This window comes from Leucoraja erinacea, chromosome 5 (genome assembly GCF_028641065.1).
Source record: "Leucoraja erinacea ecotype New England chromosome 5, Leri_hhj_1, whole genome shotgun sequence".
NCBI lineage: Eukaryota > Metazoa > Chordata > Chondrichthyes > Rajiformes > Rajidae > Leucoraja > Leucoraja erinaceus.
In genome coordinates, this window is record NC_073381.1 from 64195885 (window position 1) to 64219977 (window position 24093).

Here is a 24093-nt window from a genome sequence, read left to right on the forward strand (position 1 = left end):
TGGTGGCTCTGTTTTGATCTGTTTTTATCATGATAGAATGAGGGGGATATATTCCATTTCCATCATGAAGGCACACTGATGTTTGAGGTGGTCAAGTGCAGTACTGTGCAGCGGGTTTAGTTATCACACATTTGCTCAGTACGGAGCGTTGTGTGAAGGGCTTTGGTAAAGAGATATTCCTGGTATGAGGCTGATTTCAGCTCTGGGATATGCAATGGCAGGTCAGGGTAAACTGAAAAACTTACTGCCAAAAATAATTTTTACATTTGGCTTTAATCCCACCTCCTACTTTGGTCTTGTGTCTCATAAATGGATTAGAAAAATATCTCTTGCATTCCATGGATTCCTGAAATGGGAAGTAAATTGAGTTTATCTCATTTGTGAGAGATTTCTGGCAAGAAAGGTTTGTGCAAATAATCAAGCTAGGCAGGATTATTTTATTTTGAGAAGCATTCAGTTGCTTTGGATAAGCTATTGCAATAGCTTGCTTTGGTTTATCTAAGGAATATTTTATTTTACAGCTACACACTGGCAACTTTATTGATTACGAATTCATGGGGAAATAAAGGCCCTACACCTGTTCACTATTTTATGAGAATGCAATCCTGTATTCCTCACCAACTATAGCAACAACAGTTAATAAATGTAATAGTCATATTTAATCTGTACTATGTTGGAAGCTGCTTATGATTTTAATAAGATACAGGCACTAAAATTCATTCCAAGTTATCATTTTGAACTATATTTCAAAAGTGGAGTTGAACGTGCAGCCATTAATCTATATTGCACCATGTATGAATTTCTAGACAATTTTTTTTTAAATCAGTTGTGTTATTAATGTGATATAAGCAACTATATTGCCAGGATATTGCTGCTGGCAATCAGCATTTTTTCTGAATTTATCCAGTGGAGATGCAGGCCTTTCATGCTTTCCTGCGATATCCCAGTTTGATGATTAGGCCCTGCATTGAACTAAGGCTACAAACCAAGCTGTGAAGAAGCACATGTGACAAAGCTCCCTTAAAACACATCAACAGCTGGGAAAGCCAACCCCACTCCTTGCCATAACCATCACACCACATGCTTGTCTCTTGGCATGCTTCTTAAAGATTTTGAATGTTTCTGTTAGTTCTACATTATTTGGGAAACTTTCAAAATCAAAGAATCAATGGGAAAGTTTTTAAATAATAAAAATAATAAACAAATGCATATAATGGCATATTAAACAAATGGCATATTGCAAAAAAATTGAACGTCTTTCTGCTTGCCCTTCTTCTCCACTGCCCGCCAAGCTCCGTCAAATCAATGTTGTCATGGTTTGTGCTAAACTGCACTCTGGGGACATTCCACAAGGTGACGCTCCATAGTTTGATGACTCCTTCACCCATTGATGATTCACCCATTCCTTCTATCCAGAGATGCTACCTGTCCTGCTGAGTTACTCCAGCATTTTGTGTCTATTTTCCATAGTTTGACTCTGTGATGAGTGCAGTAGGCAGCACAGCCAAGGATGTGGCCATGGACATGGCTAGTTGGTTTTGTCAATCCCGTGAAATGCCGTCACTAAAGAGCAGTACCGTGGACCTTTTTACCAGTAAACTACAGGCCAATATTTTTAAGATGACTAACTAATCAGTGCAAGATAATAATGTACATTTTAAAAACATTCTTATTTCACACTTCCTTAGTTAATTTCAGAGAAAACAGGTCTGTTAAATATCACCAGAATTGTTTGTTTTAACGTTGGCAGTGAACTACAGTTTATGGCTTTCCTTGGCTTTGGTCCAGCTGCTATAATAGATGATAGCACGACTACTTTACTTAAGCTACATTTGGGCAGGGAGTAAAATGGTTTATTATGGCATGTTTAGTTTCTTGAAGCAGTATAAAAACAAAATGTACAAATATGACGGCATGTGTGAAGCACTATCAAGCTGGGGGGGGTGGGGGGGGGGGGGGGGGGGGGGGGGGGGGACACATTTGTGTCACGTAGTCATTGCTCATTGGCATTAATGTTGAGGAATAGTTTCATTAAATTGTGCAGGTCTTCTAGTTCCTAATGAACTGAAATAAATTGAAAATGCAAGAAATTGCAGATGCTGGAATCTTGAGCAAAAAACAAAATGCTGGAGGCACTAAGGTCTGAGGAAGTGTCCCAACGCAAAACGTCATCGCTCCATTCCTTTCACAGATGCTGCTTGACCCACTGAGTTCCTTCAGCACTTTGTTTTTTTTGAAATTATTTTTAGTGTAGCAGTATTTTAAAACTTATTGGAAGAAAACATAGCACCAGCACGATAATCTCCCTTTATCTGATGACTGCTCATAACTATTTTGGGCATCAAAATTGCCACAAGCATTCTACATGAAATTAATAGAGATTTCTCAAATTTGTTTTAATGGGCTTGACAACACTGCATAAAATGATCCCAATCACATCACTGACTGGCAGTGTTTGCTGATCTTGCAAGATGGTTGGTGTGAGAAGTGGATGTGGTATATACACAGGCAATAAGTGATGTATAGTGGAGCTGAGTCAACTTTTTGAGTTGGGAATTTTACGGCTGCGTTACATTTCATCTAAAAATGCTTTACAAAGATATTGTTCCATGGATATGATTTAGTGGACATATTGCCAAATTTCAAGATCACAGCTAAATGAACAAAAGATAGCTTTAAAGAAACCAGTCAAATCTGTTTGAAAACGAATGGTTCTAATAAACATTTACGACTCAAAGATGATTGTTTAATTCTGATTATGCTGATTTAAAAATCAGCAATTCAAAAATACAGTGTAAACCTATCTGTTAATTAAAGATTTTTTTAATGCATATTTTAAAAGTTAAGTCTATGTTTTGAAAAATGGTTCCGTGGCATGATTTGCTCATTTTCTGCTTTCTCTTTATTTGTCGTCAGGTACGATAGTTCCTTGACTCCAATCCCACCAGCTGATCATGGGTTACCGACATTACATTATTTTGAAGACTGGGGAGTAGTAACATATGGTGGTGCTTTACCAGCAGGAGTTAACCGCCCCTTCCTGTCCTTCAAATCGGGTAAACTGGGAGGCCGTGCAATCTATGACATTGTTCACGAGAAGAAATATTCACAGTGGATTAAAGGATGGACAAATTTTAATGCTGGGCACGAACATCCTGATCAGAACTCTTTCACCTTTGTGCCTAATGGTGTGCCTTTCATCACAGAGGCCTTGTATGGCCCAAAGTACACTTTCCTCAACAATGCTTTAATGTTTTCTCCAGCCACCTCAGAAACGTGTTACAAGCATTGGGAAGGGCAGGTGACTGAAGCATGCAACTCAAAGTGGTTGAAATATAAAAATGGCATTTCTGCGGACTGCCGTGGCCAAGTCATTGCAGCTTTGGAGCAGAGTGGCGTGGTCTTTATCCGTGGAGAGGCTGTGCATGCTTACAATCCTAGCCTAAAACTGAAGAGTTCCCAAAGGAACCTCCTCCTCCTCGAACCGCAGCTTTTACTGTTAGTGGATCAGATCCAGTTGGAAGAAGATAGCCCACTGGAGAAAATGAGTGCATTTTTCCATAATACAGATGTGGCTTTTGAGGAAACCACAAAAGACGGAGTGAATGGAGCATATGTTCAGCAAAAAGATGGTCAGTATACAATGTTGTGGATGGATGATAACGGCAAAAGTGAAAAAGGCTCAATGGCATTCAAGGCATACCCTCGTGGATACTCATACAATGGAACGCATTTTGTGAATGTTACAACAACACTGAGGTACCCAGTAACCAGAACAGCCTATATCTTCTTTGGGCCTTCAGTGGAGATTCAAAGTTTTAGCATTCGAGGAGATTTGGATCGAATCGATGTATTTCTCTCAACACGTGAAAACACCTATACAGTTTACCTCTCGACTGGCGAAACGTCTGTGAAACCACTTTTTGCTATGGTACTAGCTAACCACCAGAAAATTGTTTTTGACAAGGCTTCTGCAATCAGGGATGTTTCAGTGCAGGAGGCACGAGATTATGTGAGTGTTGTTGAGGAAAATCTACAGCATGCAAAGCCAGTTTTTCAGCAGTTGGAGAAACAGATCTTAGCTCGGGTCTTGAACACTGATAACTTCCGAAAGACTGCCGAGCATCTTTTAAGACAATCAGACAAAAGGAAGACAGCGGAAGCCATTGAAAAATTCTTTTCCGTCCCGCTTCAGCAAAACAAAGCAAAAAAAGGAAAAAAAGGAAAAGGTGACAATCTCAAAGTTTCCAACAGCCTTCCAAATATTTTTGCACAAATTGAACAGACTGAGAAAAGAGAGCGACAGAAATTATTGCAGCTAAGGCATGACGAATCCTCCGATGAGAAAAGTGGCAATTTGAGGGAGATTTTTGATTTTGTGGACAATTCTTATGTGAAACAAGAACAAGGGACAAACAAAAACGTAAAACATGGTTATTTCAAACCAGGAACCACTGTTCGAAGCACTGCACAATCACTTTCAGCTTCCTACACAAGAGTCTTCTTAATATTAAATATTGCAACTTTCTTTTTCCTATTAGCTTTACAGCTAATTCGGTTTCAGAAAGCACCAAGCTTGCACGCCCAAAGATTTCTATATGCAGTTCTTCCTTTTGGATAGCTTTGTGCTACTCTGCTTGTATTCCTCTTGTTCCCAAGCACAGTGCTAGCTCATGGAACCTATCTCTTGAGAGATTAAGTATATGCAGAAATTTTATTAAATGATGTACTTAATGCAAGTACGAGATTTGCACATCAGATTTAAAAGAAAAGGTATTTAACAGGAAAGCCAAAGATTTGAAAGATCATCAGTAATAAAGAAAACTCTGTTATCTGAACTCCTGTTAACCTGAATTACCCTTGAGGAAGGCATTGGATGAAATTGTCTCATTGCACAGCTATTTTCTACCTTTTTCCACTTAGTGGATTGAATCATATATTTTCTTTGTACTCTATTTTTCATTCCTAATTCTTGGCATTCTGCAGTGTAAAAAACAGAATGTCAAGAGGTTTGATCATCTGCCTGCCTTCATATTCCACCAGGAATGTTTATTTCATTGGGTTGTTTCAAGGCATACTATCAAACTAAAATGTACAGAGTATTGAACAAGATATTGTTTCATTGTTTTGATTTTGACTTATCGTGATGTATTTTTGAGATATATATATTTGTGTGTAAATGATGTTCAGGTGGAACTGTGCCTTTAATTTGAAGCACCCTATTATTTTGTCATAATTCCTCTGGCTAATATTAAGATCTAAGTAAAAATCATTGCCTTAGTTTGATTCCAGCTGGATCAATCAGTTTGTCATTCTTTCCAAGATCACTCATTAAAGCACAATGTTATAAAGAACTCCTTAAACTCCTAAAAGTGTATACTGGGATTTTTTTTTTCAATAAGGCATTGGAGTTATGATTTATTGTTCTTTATTTTTAATGGATGAAAGTGAGAGTGACAAAAATGATAGACTGGCATGTTAGAACAGTACACATTTGCCTGAACATGTGCCGTGAGAAAAAAGCAGCCTTACTTCCATTCAATATTTTTTTCATGAAATGCTATAGGATGATGTATGCTTATCTGTGTTTTCTATTGGACATCAGCATATCCTAATGTTTCTTACACATTATTATGTCCGTCCTTTGACTAAATGAATGCCCATGAAAAATCAATTTTCACTTCATTTTCAAAGTAAGTTCCTATAAAAATCCAACATGCAATCTAAGATAATTAATTATCAAAAATACTGGAGTAACTCAGCAGGTCAGGCACCTTCCCTGGAGAACAAGGATAAGCGACATTTTGGTTTGGTTCCTTTCTTCAGACTGATTTTAGTAGGGGATAGAAAGCTGGAAAAAAGGTCAGGGAGAGCAAAGCCTGGCAAGTGATAGATGTACACAGGTAAGCAAGGTTTGATAATTAATGGTACACAAAAATGCTGGAGAAACTCAGCGGGTCAGCAGCATCTATGGAGCGAAGGAAATGGGCAACGTTTCGGGCCGAAACGCTTCGCCAGATAATTCTGATAATTAATGTATGCAAATCCACTGTTTTATTTTGTAATTAATGTCAATTAAATTCATTTAAAGTATTTAACTAATTAAAGGGCTTTCTCACAGTGCGACCTGACGCAAGACTTAACAAGAGTTTAACATCGTGGGAACCTCCTGCGATAACAGTACGGCATTCGTGGACCACCGAGGACCTCCGTGGCGCTAACGGCAGATAGTCGTGTAACTTTGTAAGGCGGGAAAAAATTCAAACATTTTTGATTTTCTCCAAGAGTGACTTGAGCAGCGTTGCAACATTGTATGAACGCAGATGCCAGTTCGATATCCGTGCGATATCCGTAATGACTCTTGCGGGTACCGTGGGAACTCCTGCGAACGGTAATATGGGTTGAGCACAACACCGGCTGAAAGGAGGCCATCGAGAAGCAGATGGACGCCTTTGAAAATTTTTTGGCATTGGCTTTTTTAAATGTTTTATGTAATTTATGTTTTTATGTGTCTTGAGTACTATGTGCAACTCCTTTTCAGTTCCAGGCATCAGAGCATTGGAAGCAGGATGCCAGAGGCCACTCAGCCACTCTAGCCTGCCCTCCCCCCACCCACCCACACACACTTACTGGGCGCAGGTAGGCATTGGGGAGTCTGAAGACGTCTGCCATGGTGCAAGCCATCTGGAACTTGGTCATCTGCTGATTGCCAGACCAGTGGAAAACCCCACTGACCGAGGAGTCCAGTAGGGAGGTATTCCGCATCAGCAGAGGGACCGCACAGTAAAGCAAAGCAAGATTCCAGCTGTGATAGTTTACAGTCAACTGTTCTCCCTCTACCCCCCCATCTCTCCCTCTCGCTCACTTCCCCACTCCCACCCACCTCCCTCCCTCTCTCCCGGGTGGGGGAGAGGGAGGGGATCGGTGGTTGGGGCTCTACACCCACAGGTGGTGCTCGGACAGCTGCTGACACATCAAGGCACGTGGATGGGGATTGAGTGATGGGGGGGTGAGTGATGGTATGGAGAGGGGAGGTGAGTGACGAGGGGGGGTGTGTGAGCATTGGAGAGGGAGGGGAGGAGGGGCACTGACCTGTAGCCATCGCTCGGACAGCTGCCGGCGCACCAGGGCCACATCGGCCACGTGGGTGGGGTAACGTTGCTGCCAGTGGTCTTCGCTGGCCATCCGCTCACACCCCTGCACTGGCCCGAAGAGGATGATCACCGCACTCTCGCCCCTTCATAAACCTAGCCGCAATAACTGTAAACTCAAAAAGATAAGGTAATTTACATGAATCGTCAACCGATTCTCCACCATATCCTGAACAAAAGATTGCGAATCTAATTAGGTTAGTCCCAAATAAAAGCTTTGCTGAATTTCCTCTAATGGTGATGTTGTTGACTGAATGGGAATTGTGCCAAAATCAGTGTTCTTTTTCTTGTCCTTTTAAAGTGTGAATTTTGTTGGCAAATTGCAGAATAATAATGTTTAATTGCACTGTGCATACCTAATTTATAACACACACATTCTTCCTCCATCATTATCATGATAGCAACTAACAATTCATCTTAAATTACTCAAACCCCAAACCTTAACAATAGATGAATTGTATACATGAAACTTAATCAGCACAAACAAGGAGCCGGAACTTGGAGCACAAAGAAACCAAACTTCTGAAACTTCAACGGGTTGATCAGCGTATGTGAGGGGAAAGGTATGGTTGATATTTCGGGATGAGAATCTGCATCAAGACTGAGAATGTGAAGGGGAGACAATAGGTGCAGGAGTAGGCCATCCGGCCCTCCGAGCCAGCACAGCCAATCACTGTGATCATGGCTGATCATCCAAAATCAGTACCCCGTTCCTGCCTTCTCCACATACCCCTCGACTCTGCTATCTTTAAGAGCTCTATAGGTACAATGCAAATCTTGCTCACAGCAGCATCACAAGCACATAGAACTCAAGACACATAAAAACATAAATTACATAAAACATTTAAAAAAGCCAATGGCAAAAAATTTTCAAAGGCGTCCATCTGCTTCTCGATGGCCTCCTTTCAGCCGGTGTTGTGCTCAACCCATATTACCGTTCGCAGGAGTTCCCACGGTACCCGCAAGGGTCATTACGGATATCGCATGGATATCGCACTGGCATCTGCGTTCATACAATGTTGCAACGCTCACCAAAATGTGCTCAAGTCACTCTTGGAGAAATTCAAAAATGTTTGAATTTTCTCCCGACCTTACAAGTTACACAACTACCTGCCGTCAGCGCCACGGAGGTCCTCGGTGGTCCACGAATGCCGTACTGTTATCGCAGGAGGTTCCCACGATGTTAAACTCTTGTTAAGTCTTGCGTCAGGTCGCACCGTGAGAAAGAGCCATTACATTAATTTAAAGACAACTTGTCTTTGACATAATTTAATTACAAGGACCTACAGATGCAGGTTTATACCATAAAAAGGCACAAATTGCTGGAGCACCTTAGTGGGTCAGTTAGCAATTATTAAGGATATATTTACCTATTAAAGAATCAATTACTGACTGGCCATGCTCCGGCCTGCCCCTCCTCTTTTCCAGCTTTCTTTACTGCCCCCCTGCAATCAGTCAGAAGAAGTCCTAACCCGAAACGTCACCTATCCAGAGATGCTGCCTGACCCGTTGAATTGTTTCAGCATTTTGTGTCCTTTTACTTACATAAATACTATCTTGTGTGTTTACCCATTTTATCCTGTACTTTGGACATTGGTTGAACATTTTTGAATCTACGTTACCTAAAAAGTCTGACCAATGAAGAATAGCTAGCACAAATGTTGGTGTATTCTAACTACTTTTTCCAATCTTTCAATTTTCTGGGACATTTTTTTTACATTGTCTGGGAAGTGCCACTGTTGAAGTTATAATGGAACAACCTAGCAAGAGGTAAGGTCAGTAGTGCACCTGAATTGTTCTTGAGGAACTTTGTGCTCTCCTGATACAACACTCATTTATTTATCAGTGTATTACTGACACCACATCAGCCAATGTGTTGGAGGTGGGATGGGGGGGGGGGGGGGGGGGGGGGGGGGGGGGTGAATGGCTCAGTGAATATTGTTCAGCAAATGATGCCAATTGACTAAGAAAACAGAGCTAGATTAAAAAGCAATGAGGTTTACCTATTTACCAGCTTGACCACAGTAGACACAGCCCATGCATTGGTATTATTCACCCAAATTATTCACCAATCATTAATATGTCTTCCACAGTCTAAGAAAGTAGAAAAAAAAATAAGGAGGTAATTTTAATTTATTTTGTCAAATTGTTTTAGGTGTGGATATTGTTGACAAGACTGCCTTTTATTCCCCATCCCGAAGTACCTTTGAGAAAGCAGTGGTGAGCCATCTTTGTGAACTGCTGCAGACTATCTGGTGAAGGTACGCCCACAGTGCCCCTGTCAGGGTAGCTCCAGGATTTAGGACGCTGTGGTACTGAGGACATAGTGATATGCTTCCATATTACAATGATGCATGAGCACTAACATTACAGGCTCGAGCTGCCCTTGTCCTTCTTGGTTATAAAGGTTGTTGGGTTGTGAGGAAACATAGAAACATAGAAAACATGGAAAAATAGGTATAGGAGTAGGCCATTCGGCATTTCGAGCCAGCACCGCCATTCAATATGATCATGGCTGATCATCTAAAATCAGTATCATGTTCCTGCTTTCTCCCCATATCCCTTGATTCCTTTAGCCTTCCTTAGTCAAATCTTACTCTCTCTTGAAAACATACAGTTAATTGGCCTCCACTGCCTTCTGTGGCAGAGAATTCCACAGATTCACAACTCTCTGGTTGAAAACGTTTTTCCTCGCAGTAGGAGTAGCCAAAGTGGGTAACTTCTGTGCATTTTCCAGTGGAGGCAATGAAGGTTCAGAGTGGATGGATGGTTTGTCAAATATGCCGCTTTGTCCTGGATGGTGTTGAGCTTTTTGAAAGTTGTTGGACTAAAGAGGCAAGTAAAGAGTATTTCATCATGGTTGATTTGAACGTTTGTGGAATGGCTTAAGAGTAACCAGAAAGAGAATCATTCACATATGTGGGCTAGACCATCAGATGTAATGTAAGGAGATGAGGTGCTAGTGAGGAGAGAAAGCCCACAACCATACACAATACACAATGGTGTCCAGACCTCCTCAGAATGTTGATGTTGTGGGACTTGGGGGAATGGAAATGCTATTAAATATCAAAGATGGCCAATTAGGAATGTAAGAAACAGAAGGAGGAAGCCAGTCAGACCCTGTAGCCTACTCTGCATGAGATTGTGGCTGGTTCAGTCTTTCTTTCAACACTTTATCATTCTATCTCCATGCCTTCTGTCTCCAACAGACCCCTGTAGTTTAAATGTTTATCACTCTCCATCCTGAATATATGCAGCAATCCCGTCTCCACCACTCTTTACATTACATCTCATAACCTTTTTAGAGATGAAATTACTCCTTTGCCTGAATAGGAAAACGATGACTCCTAAATCTAGATGCTCTTACTGGGTGAAACGCTCTCCACATCCAATCGCTATTAGAATCTTATGTTTCAATGAGACCACCACCCTTTCTCCTATAAGTTTGGGCCCAATATGTTCCACCTCTTATTACGTTAACCCCTTCATCCAAGAAATCAGCAAAGTGAACTTGCTTTGCACTGCCTTCCATGCAAGTGTGTACTTCAATAATTATCGGAAGTATATGCAATATTCCATGTCCAGTCTCGCCAGCTCCCTGTAAAAATATAATCAAAACTTCCATCCTCACTACCCCTTGCACCAAAGCCCAAGATTGCATTAGCATTTTGTTTTGATGTTTCCAATGGATCATGGTACATGTGAAAATATTAAACCAATTGACCATCTGATCCCTCTATACAGTAACATTGTTGGATATGATTGATACCTGGCATTTTGGCGGTGCAAATTTTACTTATCAAGCCATTCCTGAACATGAAATAAAAAGGAAATGCTGATGCTGTTTTATAACAAAGATAGACACAAAATGCTGGAGTAAATCAGCGGATCTGGCAGCATCTCTGAAGAAAAAGGGAAGGAGCGAAATGTGAAGAATAGTCGCAACCTGAGAAGTCATCTGTCCATTTTCTCCAGAGATGCTGCCTGACCCACTGAGTAACTCCAACATTTTGTATCTATGCCTGATCGGCCTATGCTTTGCTGATTGCTACAAATTTTTTTAGCCTTCTCCACTCAGGGCCTGATTTACGTATAAGCTTCACAAGCTTAAATTTAGGGCCTCGAGATCTAGGGGGGCCCCTGCAGGGCCGGATTTACCTATCAGCTTCATAGGCTGAAGCCTAGGACCTCAGATTCTAGGGGACTCCAGCAAAGGTGATTTTCCCAGAGTAAAAAAAATACTGAGGAAAAAAAATTGGAGCGCTATCAGCGTTTCCACTTTGATGGAAATTACCCGATATTCTGGTTCCGGCCTGCTGGAAGTTTTGGGGGAAATAATTGCGACCATCTGCTCCTGCGCAGTTGGGGGAAGCCGGTGATGCAGTAGCGACGCAAAATGGTGCTGTCTCTCCGCACGTGCGCAGTGGGCCCGGGCGGGTTCAGATCTCCATTTGCACTCCACACAATCACCTCGATGCCTCGTGTCTACCAAAGATCCTAGGTGTCTACTCCAGGTAAGTTGTGGTTGTGCCGTTTCTCCAGGCTGGGGGGGGGGGGGGGGAGGGGACCAGAGCATCTAAAACCCCAGAGCTTCCAGGGCCCTTAGGTGGACCCCGGCCACAAGGGTCTTTGCACTTCGCGCTCATGATATGCACTGCGTGCACTTATTTCACATAAAATATTTGTAATCCTGCTATGTCACCCCCATTTTTGAAAAGCTTCATACTGGCCTGGTGTATAATATTTTTGACACTGTCATAGGCCTTTCTTACATATGCTGTCACAACGCACTGTAGTCTCTAAACACTTCAGTAATTTTCCTTGCCCTCCATTTCAGAATAATAGTGTTTTAAGCCAATAACTCGACACTAGCACTGGCAATAAATAAAAAGCGCAGCTTTCCAGCCCTTATCTCATTGGCCACGTTCGGCTGCAAATCAGTGTCAATCTGGTGGACTCTTCCATCTTCCACTCATCGTGGGGGTGGGGGATTGGGAGGGGCCTCACAAGTGGAATAGCCTAGGGCCTCTCTTCATTTAAATCCGGCCCTGTCTCCACTATTCAATAAGATCCGAGCTGATTCTTCTGAACATGACCAGAAACATCTTGCTCCATTTAAACAGAACTCTAGTATGATTGGTTCTTGAATATAGTGAACAGGACTGGTTTCCCTACCTAAGGAAGTACATATGCAATGGAGGGAATGTATAGAAGAGTCACTAGATTGACTTCTAGTTTGGTGAGTTTGACCTGTGAGAAGAAATTAAGCAAACTGGGCCTAGACTGGCATGCTTAGAAGAATGAGAAGCAATCTCAATGAAACACATAAAATACTTACAGAGCTTGACTAGAGAGATGTGAAGATTAAGTTTCCCAAAGTTAGGTTGGCTAGAAACAAAAAGGGGCAACTGTTAAAGCATGAGGTGAGAGAAGACATGTGTGTACATAAGGGTAGTAGATCGTTGGAATTTCAACTGTCATGGAGGCTCAATTGTTGCAAAGATACAAGATTGCGGTTGATAGAACTTTGAATATTAAGGGAATCAAAGGATATTAGGTTAGCACTGGAGATTGGTGCTGTGGTAAGAATCAACTATGATTGTATTAAATAGTGTGGCAGACTATTTAAAAAGATACAATCAAAAAGATTGTACTTCCGGTGGCGCTGGTGCCAGCAGCCTCCACCTACAGCCCGGTATCTTTTTGTTTTTTTGTTTATTTAGTTATGTTAAAGTGTGTATTTTTTTGTGTTTTTTTGGTGTTTTTATGTGGGGGAAGAGGGCACGGTGCGGGGGATACCGTCCTTCAGCCGCTTCCTGGTGAGGACGCGACTATTATTCGAGTCGCGTCGCGCCCTCCCCCCCCCCCCCTCCCCCCACAGCGGCCTACCTACCTGGATTGGCGCGGCCTTTCCTGCCGGGATCGACCGGAGCTCCAGCAGCGGCGGGACAGCGCTGAAACATCGCGGGGCTGGCGATGCCTTACCGGGGGTCGCCGTCTGGAGCCCGGAGTGCCGGACCTGCTGCCGACATCATGGAGCTGCGGTTTGCAGAGCTCCCAACGCGGGCGGCGCTGACTACAACGCGGGGTCCTGCGACTCTGCCCAGCTCGGCCAGCGGACTCAGGAGCTGCAGACTCCGGCAGCGGGAGGCGGCTGATCAGAAGGTCCGGGCCGCTGAGGAGGAGGCTGCTCACCGTCGGGGTTCGGCGTCGGCGTTCCACCAGCCCGGCGTGAGGGCCTGAACATCGGGCCACCCGGGGCGGCGACTGCGGGTGCTCGGAAGGCCCCGACCACGGATGAACACGGAGGGGAGGCTGGCTGGACTATGGTGCCTTCCTCACCTGGGTGCCATTTATGTTATGTTGTGTTGTGGACTTTCTGTGTTTGTGCTTTTTAAAATTTTTTAATTCAATTTCAATTTTATTTTTAATATGTTTTATTATTTATTTATTATTTATTTTTATTATTTTTCTTGTGATTTGTTTTTAACGATACTGCCTGTAAGGGAAATTCATTTCGTTGTCTCAAATTGAGACAATGACAATAAATAAATTTGAATACAATACAAGACACCATGGACCAAATAGACTATGGATACAAATTGCTGGAGTAACTCAGCAGGTCAGGCAGCATTGAGACAGAAAAGGTCACCTATCCAAGTTCTCAAAAGACGCTGGTTGATCTGTTGAGTTACTCCAGCACTTTGTGTCCTTTGGTGTATTAATCAGCATCTGCAGTTGCTTGTTTCTACCGAATGGTCAACTCCTATTTTTGTGTTCATTTGGTCAGTATTTGTTCAGTACCCGTTTTCTCCCTGTCCATTAATATCCATCGAACCATAAGTACCATAAGAACTCAAGGCTTATATTTTCTGAGTGTGCATTTTGAACATACCTTATTTGTTATTGTCTAATATTTGAAATTCCAACATTGTTAGCTTTGTGTTCCCTCGATCACTCTTCCATCCTCTGAGTTTGGGTTTGGTTGTCATTGATGCAGGAAAAATGAACTAATTTCGACCAGATTTATTGTTAGCCCTCCTATCTCAATTCAAAAGATTAATGATTCATGCTGTAGAATAGAATTGTTCAGAATCAAGGGCAATGGGGAAAAAGCAGGAACAGGGTACTGATTCTGGGATGAACGGCCATGATCACATTGAATGGTGGTGCTGGCTCGAGGTACAGGTTTGTAGGTTAATTGACTGTATAAATGTAAAATTGTCCCTCAAGTGATTAGGAATGGGTTAATGTGCAGGGATCGCTAGACTCGGTGGGCTGAAGGGCCTGTTTCCGCGCTGTATCTCTAAATTAAACTAAACTAAACTACATTTTTCACCTCAGTACACGTGACATACTAAACTAAACTCAAAACACAAAATCATTTCTATCACCAGATGTTTGACGAGATTGCAAAATGATGGAAATTTTGGGTGGGCGGGTGAGGCAGAAGTTTAAAACATTGAAATCACTTTTCACCCTGCACCAAACCCTTTGCTTTTAATTTCAGTAATGGAAATAAATATTGATTGCAGTGATGCTGATGTTCCCACAACAGCCAGCCTGGGTTATAATGTTAAAGATCTTATTCACTTGCAAGAAAACTGATGCAAAAGATAGCATGCTTCCAGGGGAGAGCAATGAACAACTCATAAAGATAATTGGTCATGATGGAATTGCCGTTATTTGTCAAGAATGACTGCATCATCTACACCGAGCTGCAGTCTCTTTTGATATTCGTTCAGACTGACATATGGAATCTGTTACTGAAAGGCTGTATTGGCAGGCACATAGCACTCTGCAGTGCTCTGCTTTTTAATTAGATTTAGTTTCATGTTTCCAACCCCTTTCCTATAAATGGTTATCGCCAGTAAACGGCAGATATAAATTATTTACGAAGCACACTGAGAAGGTCTGAAAGGCGGCAAGGAAGTTGCAACAGCAGTCATTAGGTCCGTTGCGTGCTCGGAAGATGGAGAAATTTAAGACCCTGCTGAATTTTGTCCTCAGGCAGCACACTACACTGGGCTACAGCTTTCTGGCTTTAGCAACGGCTGGAGGGGAACAACTGTTCTCTGTTGTTGTATTCAGCTGTCCCTGTAACTCATGGAATTTCATCTACAGCATGGTTTTTCTTCTTGTCCCAGCCCTGGTTTTATTCTTACTGGGCTATTTCATAAGCAACCGAACATGGAAGCTGTTTACTGGCTGCTGCATCAATCAAGCAAAACGATGCTCTAAAAGGATCACTTTGCGTGGCATAAAGATTTTTGTACAAATCACCATGGGAACTTTAGTAGCCCCAGTAACGTGGATTTCTGTTGCGTTGCTGAATGGAATGATCTATGAATGTGGTATGTCTGGCTCCTACAACAATTACTTAAACACATTCTGCAGTAACTCTTCCGACAAAAAATGCCATCAAAACCTTTATTATGTGCCCTGTGGTCATTCATCTTTGCCTCAGTCCACCCAAACTGATATTCGCCAACTACTTCATGCACACTCCCAGGTAAGAAACACATTTGGTGGCAGATGTTATTGTTACTGTACTTTCTTCTGCAGATTGAATTGCCATTATGTGTAGAACCTGTGCTTTTACGTTCAGCCAAGTGAAATATGTTCATCATGTTTACTATAACTGTATACATCCAAACGCACTTAGCACACCAGTAATGTGTTTAGATTCTCAGAGCTCGTGTTGAAGATGAGGGGGCGTGTACAAGTGGAAAATGTGTCTCAACTTGTTGCGCATTAAGGCTTTGATTATTCTTAATGGATATATTCTTCCCATGTTGAATTGCTAATCATATTTAAGAATGTGTCATAGTATTTCACGTTTTCCTCTTTGGAATTGGGAAGAGACTTGATTGAAGTCTGCTTATTTCTGATTTTGGTCTTTAGGATGGAATTTGTTGATTAACATACACTTTTCTGCCACCCAGTATAAACATTGATGATAGCTGGAACAGCATTCTAAACTAGATGTTACATTCCATTTTTAACTTATTACAGTTAAAAAAAACAGTGTGCATAAAGATTTAAAAATACTCTAGTTGGTCACAGAGCACTCAAGGACGACTATATTAAGTAACTAAAACTATGTGTTAACTGTTTCTATTCTGTCACCATGATTAATGAATATTAGTTTCCCAATTATTAAAAGACCATGCATGAAATTACTAACAATATTAGATAGATTTGGCTGGAGAACACTATGAACAGAAATCAGGTTTAATGTTGAACAATTTGTGCCTGAAATGCACTTTAATTTTATTATTGAAGAGCGTGATTATCACCTGGCATGTATGAAGGAGACTCGATGCTGTGGGTTTGTTGAGAAAGCAGATCACATCTTTAATAATAGCTTGCAATAGCCAATCTGGAATTTATTTTCTAATGCCAGCAAGGCACGAAAGGTGGTCTAATAGTTAAATATTGTACAAGCAGCACAGAAGTAGTATTTTATTTGTTTTGCTCTTGTCCCACTGTTATTTGTATAATTCCATTGATAACAGTTTTAAACACCTAACAATTCCTTGCTATCACAACTGTTAGTTGTCCTCATCTCCAAATTATTGTCACTGGCTGGTGATCTGCTGCTAGACTTTTCTGGGTGTTCCTTCAGCTTGGAAATTGTAAGAGCTGGCACAAGATTTTACTTTCAAACAACTTGGTATGTTTTATTGGGCAGAATTTGAAAGAATGTGAAGTCATTTGACAGACAGCATTACTGGATTGCAAGGGCTCTACAAGTGCAGAAACAGTTGAAAGAATATTTTTCTTTTCAAATGCCTCTGGAATGAATAGAATTATTGTGTTATCCTGGGCTCTATGAAGACCAGAGTCAACATTGTCATCCTTTTAAAAAAACATTAAGCAACAAAATGGAAAGCAATTTCAGGTTCTCTACAAATTAGCATAAGGATATGCTTAGTTGACCGTTTATGCCGCCTCTTTTATACCTTGTGAATTGTCCTGCCTTCAAACATCAAATTCAGTTGTTGAAATTGGCAGAAATCGGTCTCAAAACACTTCCCATGTTTTACACTAGAAAGTGATTGATTATATGCATTGTTTGAGTAGATAACATGAAGTACTAAATATTTTCCTATTTGTAGATAATCGGATGGAGCTTGATAGCAGCCATCACAGTATTTGCCTTGGCCTCCACCTGCATTGTACGCTGCTGCTCTCCAGTCAGCTTCCTCCAGTTGCAGTTTTGGAAAACCTACAAGGAAAAAGAGAACGAAGTGCTGGAGAAGAAATCGGTTGAACATGCTAAAGAAATGGCAGAGAGAAATGTGAAGAGTTTCTTCGAATCCGTTGCACCAAAGGCGTTCAAAACTCCAACCAGAGTGGCATGGGAGGAGATTTCTATGCTGTATAACTACAGCGAAACTGACCAATACTACAGCACTATACATAAATATGCAGAAAAGAAGATTGAAAACACCCATGCGTCATCTACCTTTGTCAATGTGGACGTACCTGCTGTGCTGGACTTTGTTGATGGGAGCAAATATCCAGCTGACTCCCATATTTGAACTAACGCTCAGATGAGAGCATCTGCAGTAAAGTTAAGCTTTGCCTGGGGCCTCAAATGTTTGTATGCCAAAAGTAAGCAACAATATTTGTTTAAATGGTGCCTTTAATGGTACTTTGAATGTGGATTATTTTTTTAACAATTCATAAATTTACGTAGAAAATCTTTTTTTGAGAAATAATTTTATCATCGAATATGGGCTGACTCTGAATGGGAGCTACCAGAGGAAATGAAGCAGGACTCCTCTACCTTGTTGCAGAAGGTTACCGTCATATGTTAATTCAGACAGAAAATTATAAAGAGAGAATATCATGAAAGCTTATTGTTAAATTTTCATATCTTCCAGTTCTCATGTTTGATGTAAACAATTATTGGATGTTTTATATACTTACTTAAATGCTTAAAAGCACTGCATACTTAAACTCTCCCTTCACTAACATGTTCAATGTTCTAGTGAGAATACTAAAGAGTAAATTAAGATAAGCATTATTTCCATCAGTGAGCTGCGATTGAGTCAATGATAGTCCCAATTTGTAACACTGATAAATCAACCTTATCTGCACATTATTTGATGATGTATTGAATTGATTTTATTAGTCAAATGCATTTGGATCAGGGTTTTACCACTGCTGCTAGATAGGTAGATGGATATTCATAAATCAGAGCACGTGAACAGATTTATTAGATGTACTCCAAGCTTGAGTAATTCCCTTATCATGTATCTATACACTGTAAATGGCTTGATTGTTATCGTATTGTCTTTCCGCTAACTGGTAGGCACACAACAAAAACTTTTCACTGTACCTCGGTACACGTGACAATAAACTAAACCAAACTAAACTTGAGGGTTTGAGGCCCTCAAGGCAAAATGGTTGTAAGCCTCGGATCCAATTCATGCATTACTAAATAGCAATTGCTAAAATAATGTTTCTAGATTGCACACTGAACCTGATGGATAAGGTTCATATGTTGTGTAGATGTCCTAATTCCAAGGAATCATGATTGAAGGGAATGAGATGGATGGAAACCCAATTTATCTCGTGTGACCATCCGTTGAGATTGAATGAAATGAAGATCGAATTAACCGTAATTGAGATTGCTGAATCACTGTACCATGTGTCAAGATTCAGTTAATCCACATGTATTTGATAGCATTTCTGTAACGAGATAGCCACAATGGGCACAGATGGCATTATAATCAGCCTAGAACCACATCTCCAGCTAAATTGTTTTCTCTGCAAATGAAGGCTAAAGGGTTTTTTTTGTTTTACAAAAGGGAAAAATCCACAATTATAATCCCTTAATTTATTAGAAAGCCATTGTCTTTCAAACGGGACTGATGGGACCCAGTGCACTGGTAAGATCTTTCTGCCTTGAAATGATCACCTCTGTTTTATAACTAGGCAAATGCCCATTGATGAAACCCATACCAGTCAGTGCACTACATGGTCTCCTTTGAGATAAGTACTTGGAAGACTACAGCAATTTGCAGAATTGAAGATCCTTTGTATTTCAACATTTTGTTTGCAATTACCTATAGCAGGGAGGCAACACAAAAGTATTTTTAATAGATTTATATTATAGTCTCAGACGACCAAAAATATCTTAATCCAAATATCGAAAAAAGATGGGACCAAAATATAAAAGGTGACCCAAAAGTCTGAAGAAGGGTCTCGACCCGAAACGTCACCTATTCCTTCCCTCCATAGATGCTGCCTCACCTGTTGAGTTTCTCCAGCATTTTTATCTACCCAAAAGTACATAGCACTTTTTGCCAGATAAGCTTTTTTTTGCACCTTTTATCTCCTATTAATTTATTCAATTAACTTTGATTCTAAATTAGATTATATTTTATCACATCAATTTACTGAGTAAAAACTGCAGCAATATTTTTATTGATATGATGTTAACATATACTTTATAATTTCAAGCATACATTTTTCAAAATGCTTTCATTGTTAATATTTGTAGTACCTATAGGAGAAAAAAAATCAGAAATGTATATATTTATAATGCAAAATAGATTTTAGTTTTTTCAGGTAAAAGCTTTAAGCCGAAGAAAATTGGTGAAAATTTCCTCACACTTACTCTGCACCTTCAACTCATCAGAATCATAAAAAGAGTTACAAAGCAAAAAACAGCACAGGAGCTGCCCTGACAATTTGTGGCTGTAACGCTGACGATATAACGATATGTAACGATATAAACCTGACATTCTAATGTGAATTACAATGTCATTTGTTTTCTCCCTACTACACAAAATAGTAATATATTATTCTATCGATGGTAAGGTAAAATTTATAAACATGTGGAAGCAAAAAAAGTCAATGTTTATTTAAATATATAATTTTTTGATGTGTTAATGTATGACATATGTGAATAAGAACATTTGTACGTTTTTTTAAACAAGTTATATTGCTTGGCTGTCATTGTATTTATCAATTTACTACATCTTCATTTATGGAACTACAAGTGTTATATAGGAATGTAGAGGCAAAATATGTTATTTTCTACAGACAATAAGATTGTTTTGTTAATATTTACTGACAATGTTCATTCTTTCGTGTTATTAGTAAATAAAAAATCATGTAAAAAATTACTTGAGCAATGACTATTCATTACAAACATCTATCAATTTGTATTTTTTGGGAGCCTAATTTTCTTCCTTCAGATGACATCCTGACAGAGACATGAACTGGCAAAATCTGGTCTCTTTATTTACATGACCATGTCTTTGAGGAGGGAATCTAATTAAAATAATATGTTAAGCCATGGGAAAATGTATAACATTTTGGAAACAATTACCTAATTAGTCAGCAGCCAAAATGTCAATATCATGCTCTTAAGATCTCTTCCTTTTTCCTTATTGGGGCTTTACTCATTACTGTGGTTGAGAGCTTCACTTCCATGCCCCCTCATGTAATTTCCTTTGGTTTGGCTCTCTTCTCGCACACGGTTTCCCTTGCCCTCCATTTACCTGCCCTGCCTTAAGAGCCTGCACAATCAATGGGTCATTCTCTATTATCTTGACCACCATCCAAGTGATCTAACTACAACACACCTTCCGTTCCTCTTTCAGCACTCCATAATTCCTTACTCCACTCTCCCATCTCTTCCACTAATCCCCATTCTTTAGTCTGAGGGTGGTGAATCTGTGGAATTCTTTACAACAGAAGGCTGTGGAGGCCAGGTCAGTGGATATTTTTAAGGCAGAGATAGATAGATTCTTGATTAGCACAGGTGATAATTGTGGGGAGAAGGCAGGAGAATGGGGTTAGGAGGGAAAGGTAGATCAGCATGATTGAATGGCAGAGTAGACGATGGGCCAAATGGGCTAATTCTATTACTGTCACTTATGACTTCTGACCTTGTGCTCAATCACTTTCTCATGGCACCTTCCTATGGAACTGCAGGAGATGCAAAACATCCTTCCTTCACATCATCCAGGGATCCAAACACTTCCTAGTGACCAACAGTACAATTTTATTTCTTCCTAGTTACAGAGTGGTCTCTGCTGAATTGGACAAAGCCACGCAGATTGGATGCATGTTTAATAGAACACTATTCTGTTCAATCTGTAAGGTCACTCTAAACTTCAAGTTATCTGACATTTTAATTCGCCATTCCACTCTCAATCTGATGTGAACAATTTCAGGTAATCATCCTTTGTACTTTGTATCAGAACTCACCTGTACACATAAAAAGGCAAACACAAGGACAAATGGAGGATGTGAAATGGATCTTACAAACAGGTAAAGGAAAATTTCAGGGGATTCCATAGGTAAGTTAAGTGTAAAGTAATGCTGAGGAGGGACCAAGATCGAAGTGGACTGGTGAGTACAATGGGGGGACCCAGCAGTGTGTCGCCAAGATCAAAAGGGACCTGGTGGAGGGCCGTTGATAACATTGGGGGAAGCGTCATGGGGGGGCCACCGGGAATGCAAGGGAGGGGGGGAGGGGAGGGGGGGGGGGTGCTGCTGCCATGTGCAGTGGCAGGCAGTAGATAGGATTTTTCAGTACTTTGTAACTTCAGCATCCACAATATTTTCCTTCTGTGCTGCCTTTTTCAACTGTTTATTTTCCAGTTCCAGTATTGTTTATTGTTTCCTTCATTTTTCTTTTTAATTCCTTTAGTTTCCAAATAACAGGCCTTCACCATCATCTCTTGGTTGTCTCAATTACTAATGTGTCAATCAGTCTCTCTCGGTCATCATTTTATTATAGACTAGTAATTAATCAGTAATAGGTTGAGAAAGAAAGCATAAAATATTCAGTGAAGGTGATATCTACCTAGAGTGGAAAAATGTGGCTTAGAATATGTAAAAATCTTGTGAAAGTTGGCAGTTTTAAAGCTTTAATCGCGAATAACATGCTTTGGTCGCGAAATGTTCATATAAGGTGATTTTGGCCTCGAGGGGAAAAATGTAAATTGGAATATGTAAAAATGTAATCATTACCGCTTAGTGTTTTTGCGAAGATGTTAAGCCAACCACATATACACACACATATACACACAAACAAGATCAGAGTTTTAATAAGTATATGATGGATAGATAGATGCTCCTTTTATATTGTGCACGCCTTCCTGGCAACGAGACCTGGGTGTCATGGTACACCAGTCATTGAAAGTAGGAATGCAGGTGCAGCAGGCAGTGAAGAAAGCAAATGGTATGTTAGCATTCATAGCAAAAGGATTTGAGTATAAGAGCAGGTAGGTTCTACTGCAGTTGTACAGGGTCTTGGTGAGACCACACCTGGAGTATTGCGTACAGTTTTGGTCTCCTAATCTGTGGAAATACATTCTTGCCATAGAGGGAGTATAGAGAAGGTTCACCAGACTGATTCCTGGGATGGCAGGACTTTCATATGAAGAAAGACTGGATAGACTCGGCTTGTACACGCTAGAGTTTAGAAGATTGAGGGGGGATCTTATAGAAACTTATAAAATTCTTAAGGGGTTGGACAGGCTAGATGCAGGAAGATTATTCCTGATGTTGGGGGGGGGGGGTCCAGGGTACAGAACTAAGGGTCACAGTTTAAGGATAAGAGGGAAGTCTTTTAGGACCGAGATGAGAAGATCATTTTTTACACAGAGTTCATTGGCTATATGTAAGAGGGAGTTAGATGTGGCCCTTGTGGCTAAAGGGATCAGGCGGTATGGAGAGAAGGCAGCGATGGGATACTCAGTTGGATGATCAGCCATGATCATATCGAATAGCGGTGCAGGCTCAAAGGGCTGAATGGCCTACTCCTGCACCTATTTTCTATGTTTCTATGTTTCCCATCTCTGCAATTTAAAGCAGATTTTACTTCTAAATGTTCTCAATTCTGAGGAACATGATCTGTTTAGGTCTCCACATATGTTGCCTGACTGGTAGAGATCCAGCACTGTCTTATTTCAGATTTACGGCATCTGCAGTTTATTTTGTTTTTGCATCGGCTTAACTGATAAAATCCCATTAAACACACTAACCTATGCGAGTCTTCACAGGAACTGAGTAACTGACCACATAAATTCTGCTTTAATTTCATGTTTTCAGCATTTCTTCTCGTTCTTTCTTGTCGTTCACTTTGATAAATACCAGCAACGAACCTAGAGGAGCTTTGATTAAAACAATGGTCCATTCAGAATTTGCATGTAAAAAAATATTTCATGGTTAATTGACCAGAATGGTTTAATATTGTACTCGAGCAAATGCTCTGCCAACATTCAATGAGTCAATGCAGAAGATAACACAGTAATTGTTCTGAATAATAGTGCCATGCTGATCTTAAGTACTTAACGAGCAACTTGCTGTAAGTAATTAAATTGAAGAATGACTCTCTGTTTTCTCCCTTGAATTTGAAAGAAATCCAGTGGTTGTTTATTTGAGCATAAACTAAAAATTTGAAATGTCCCTCAGTTTACTCCTTCTTTCCCTACACAAACAATGGATCATTCTCCATTATCCTCATTACCTTCCAACTCTGAGGCCCATTTCCCCCTTCCTCATCATCGTGTATGGATGAACCTATAAGTTTGACAAAGGCGATGTGTTTTGCTCTCTACCTGCATATGAGGCAGGCGATAGGTCTCTTGACAATGGAAGTAGAGTGTTTAACATTTGTTGATCGCAAAATTAGATTTTGCTGGTGCTCATTGTTCAAAGAAACAAGATGGATCATGTTCATCTTTAGATATCCTCTTTGTTTAACAGCTCTCTGATATTTATATCTGCATAATGAAAAGCTGTAACTGGAGACAAGATGATGGTCAGCCGCCATTACACCGAGTCCAGTGTTGCAGAACAAATGTACATCTTGTCCTTCTACTATATGTCAGCCATTTTGGTGCAGATAATGCAATCATATTCATTAGCCAACTCTGAGTAAAATAGTAGGTGCAGGTAAGATTTT

General features: G+C 40.4%; 2 protein-coding genes across 2 annotated transcripts in view; both read left to right on the forward strand.

Moving 5' to 3' along the window:
* The window catches only part of dse (dermatan sulfate epimerase), an 84176-nt gene extending 78804 nt beyond the window's left edge, over nucleotides 1-5372 (forward strand). Inside the window, exon 6 of the mRNA XM_055635786.1 lies at nucleotides 2917-5372. Coding sequence (XP_055491761.1) covers nucleotides 2917-4621 — 1705 coding nt within the window. The 3' untranslated portion in view covers nucleotides 4622-5372. The remainder of the gene's footprint in view (nucleotides 1-2916) is intronic.
* A 7649-nt stretch (nucleotides 5373-13021) lies between these two features.
* LOC129697338 (calcium homeostasis modulator protein 5-like) lies at nucleotides 13022-20264 on the forward strand. The gene is made up of 2 exons (XM_055635788.1): nucleotides 13022-15663; nucleotides 17273-20264. Exons 1-2 carry the CDS (start codon nucleotides 15124-15126, stop codon nucleotides 17696-17698), a joined length of 966 nt encoding a protein of 321 aa, XP_055491763.1. The 5' UTR covers nucleotides 13022-15123; the 3' UTR covers nucleotides 17699-20264.
* Nucleotides 20265-24093: the final 3829 nt, after the last annotated feature.

What these genes read in the sequence shown, in the direction of transcription:
- LOC129697338 (XM_055635788.1), top strand. Translation starts at nt 15,124, where the DNA reads ATGGAGAAATTTAAGACCCTGCTGAATTTTGTCCTCAGGCAGCACACT. An exon ending in TACTTCATGCACACTCCCAG is followed by an intron (nt 15,664 to 17,272) that starts GTAAGAAACACA and finishes TCCTATTTGTAG; the next exon opens with ATAATCGGATGGAGCTTGAT.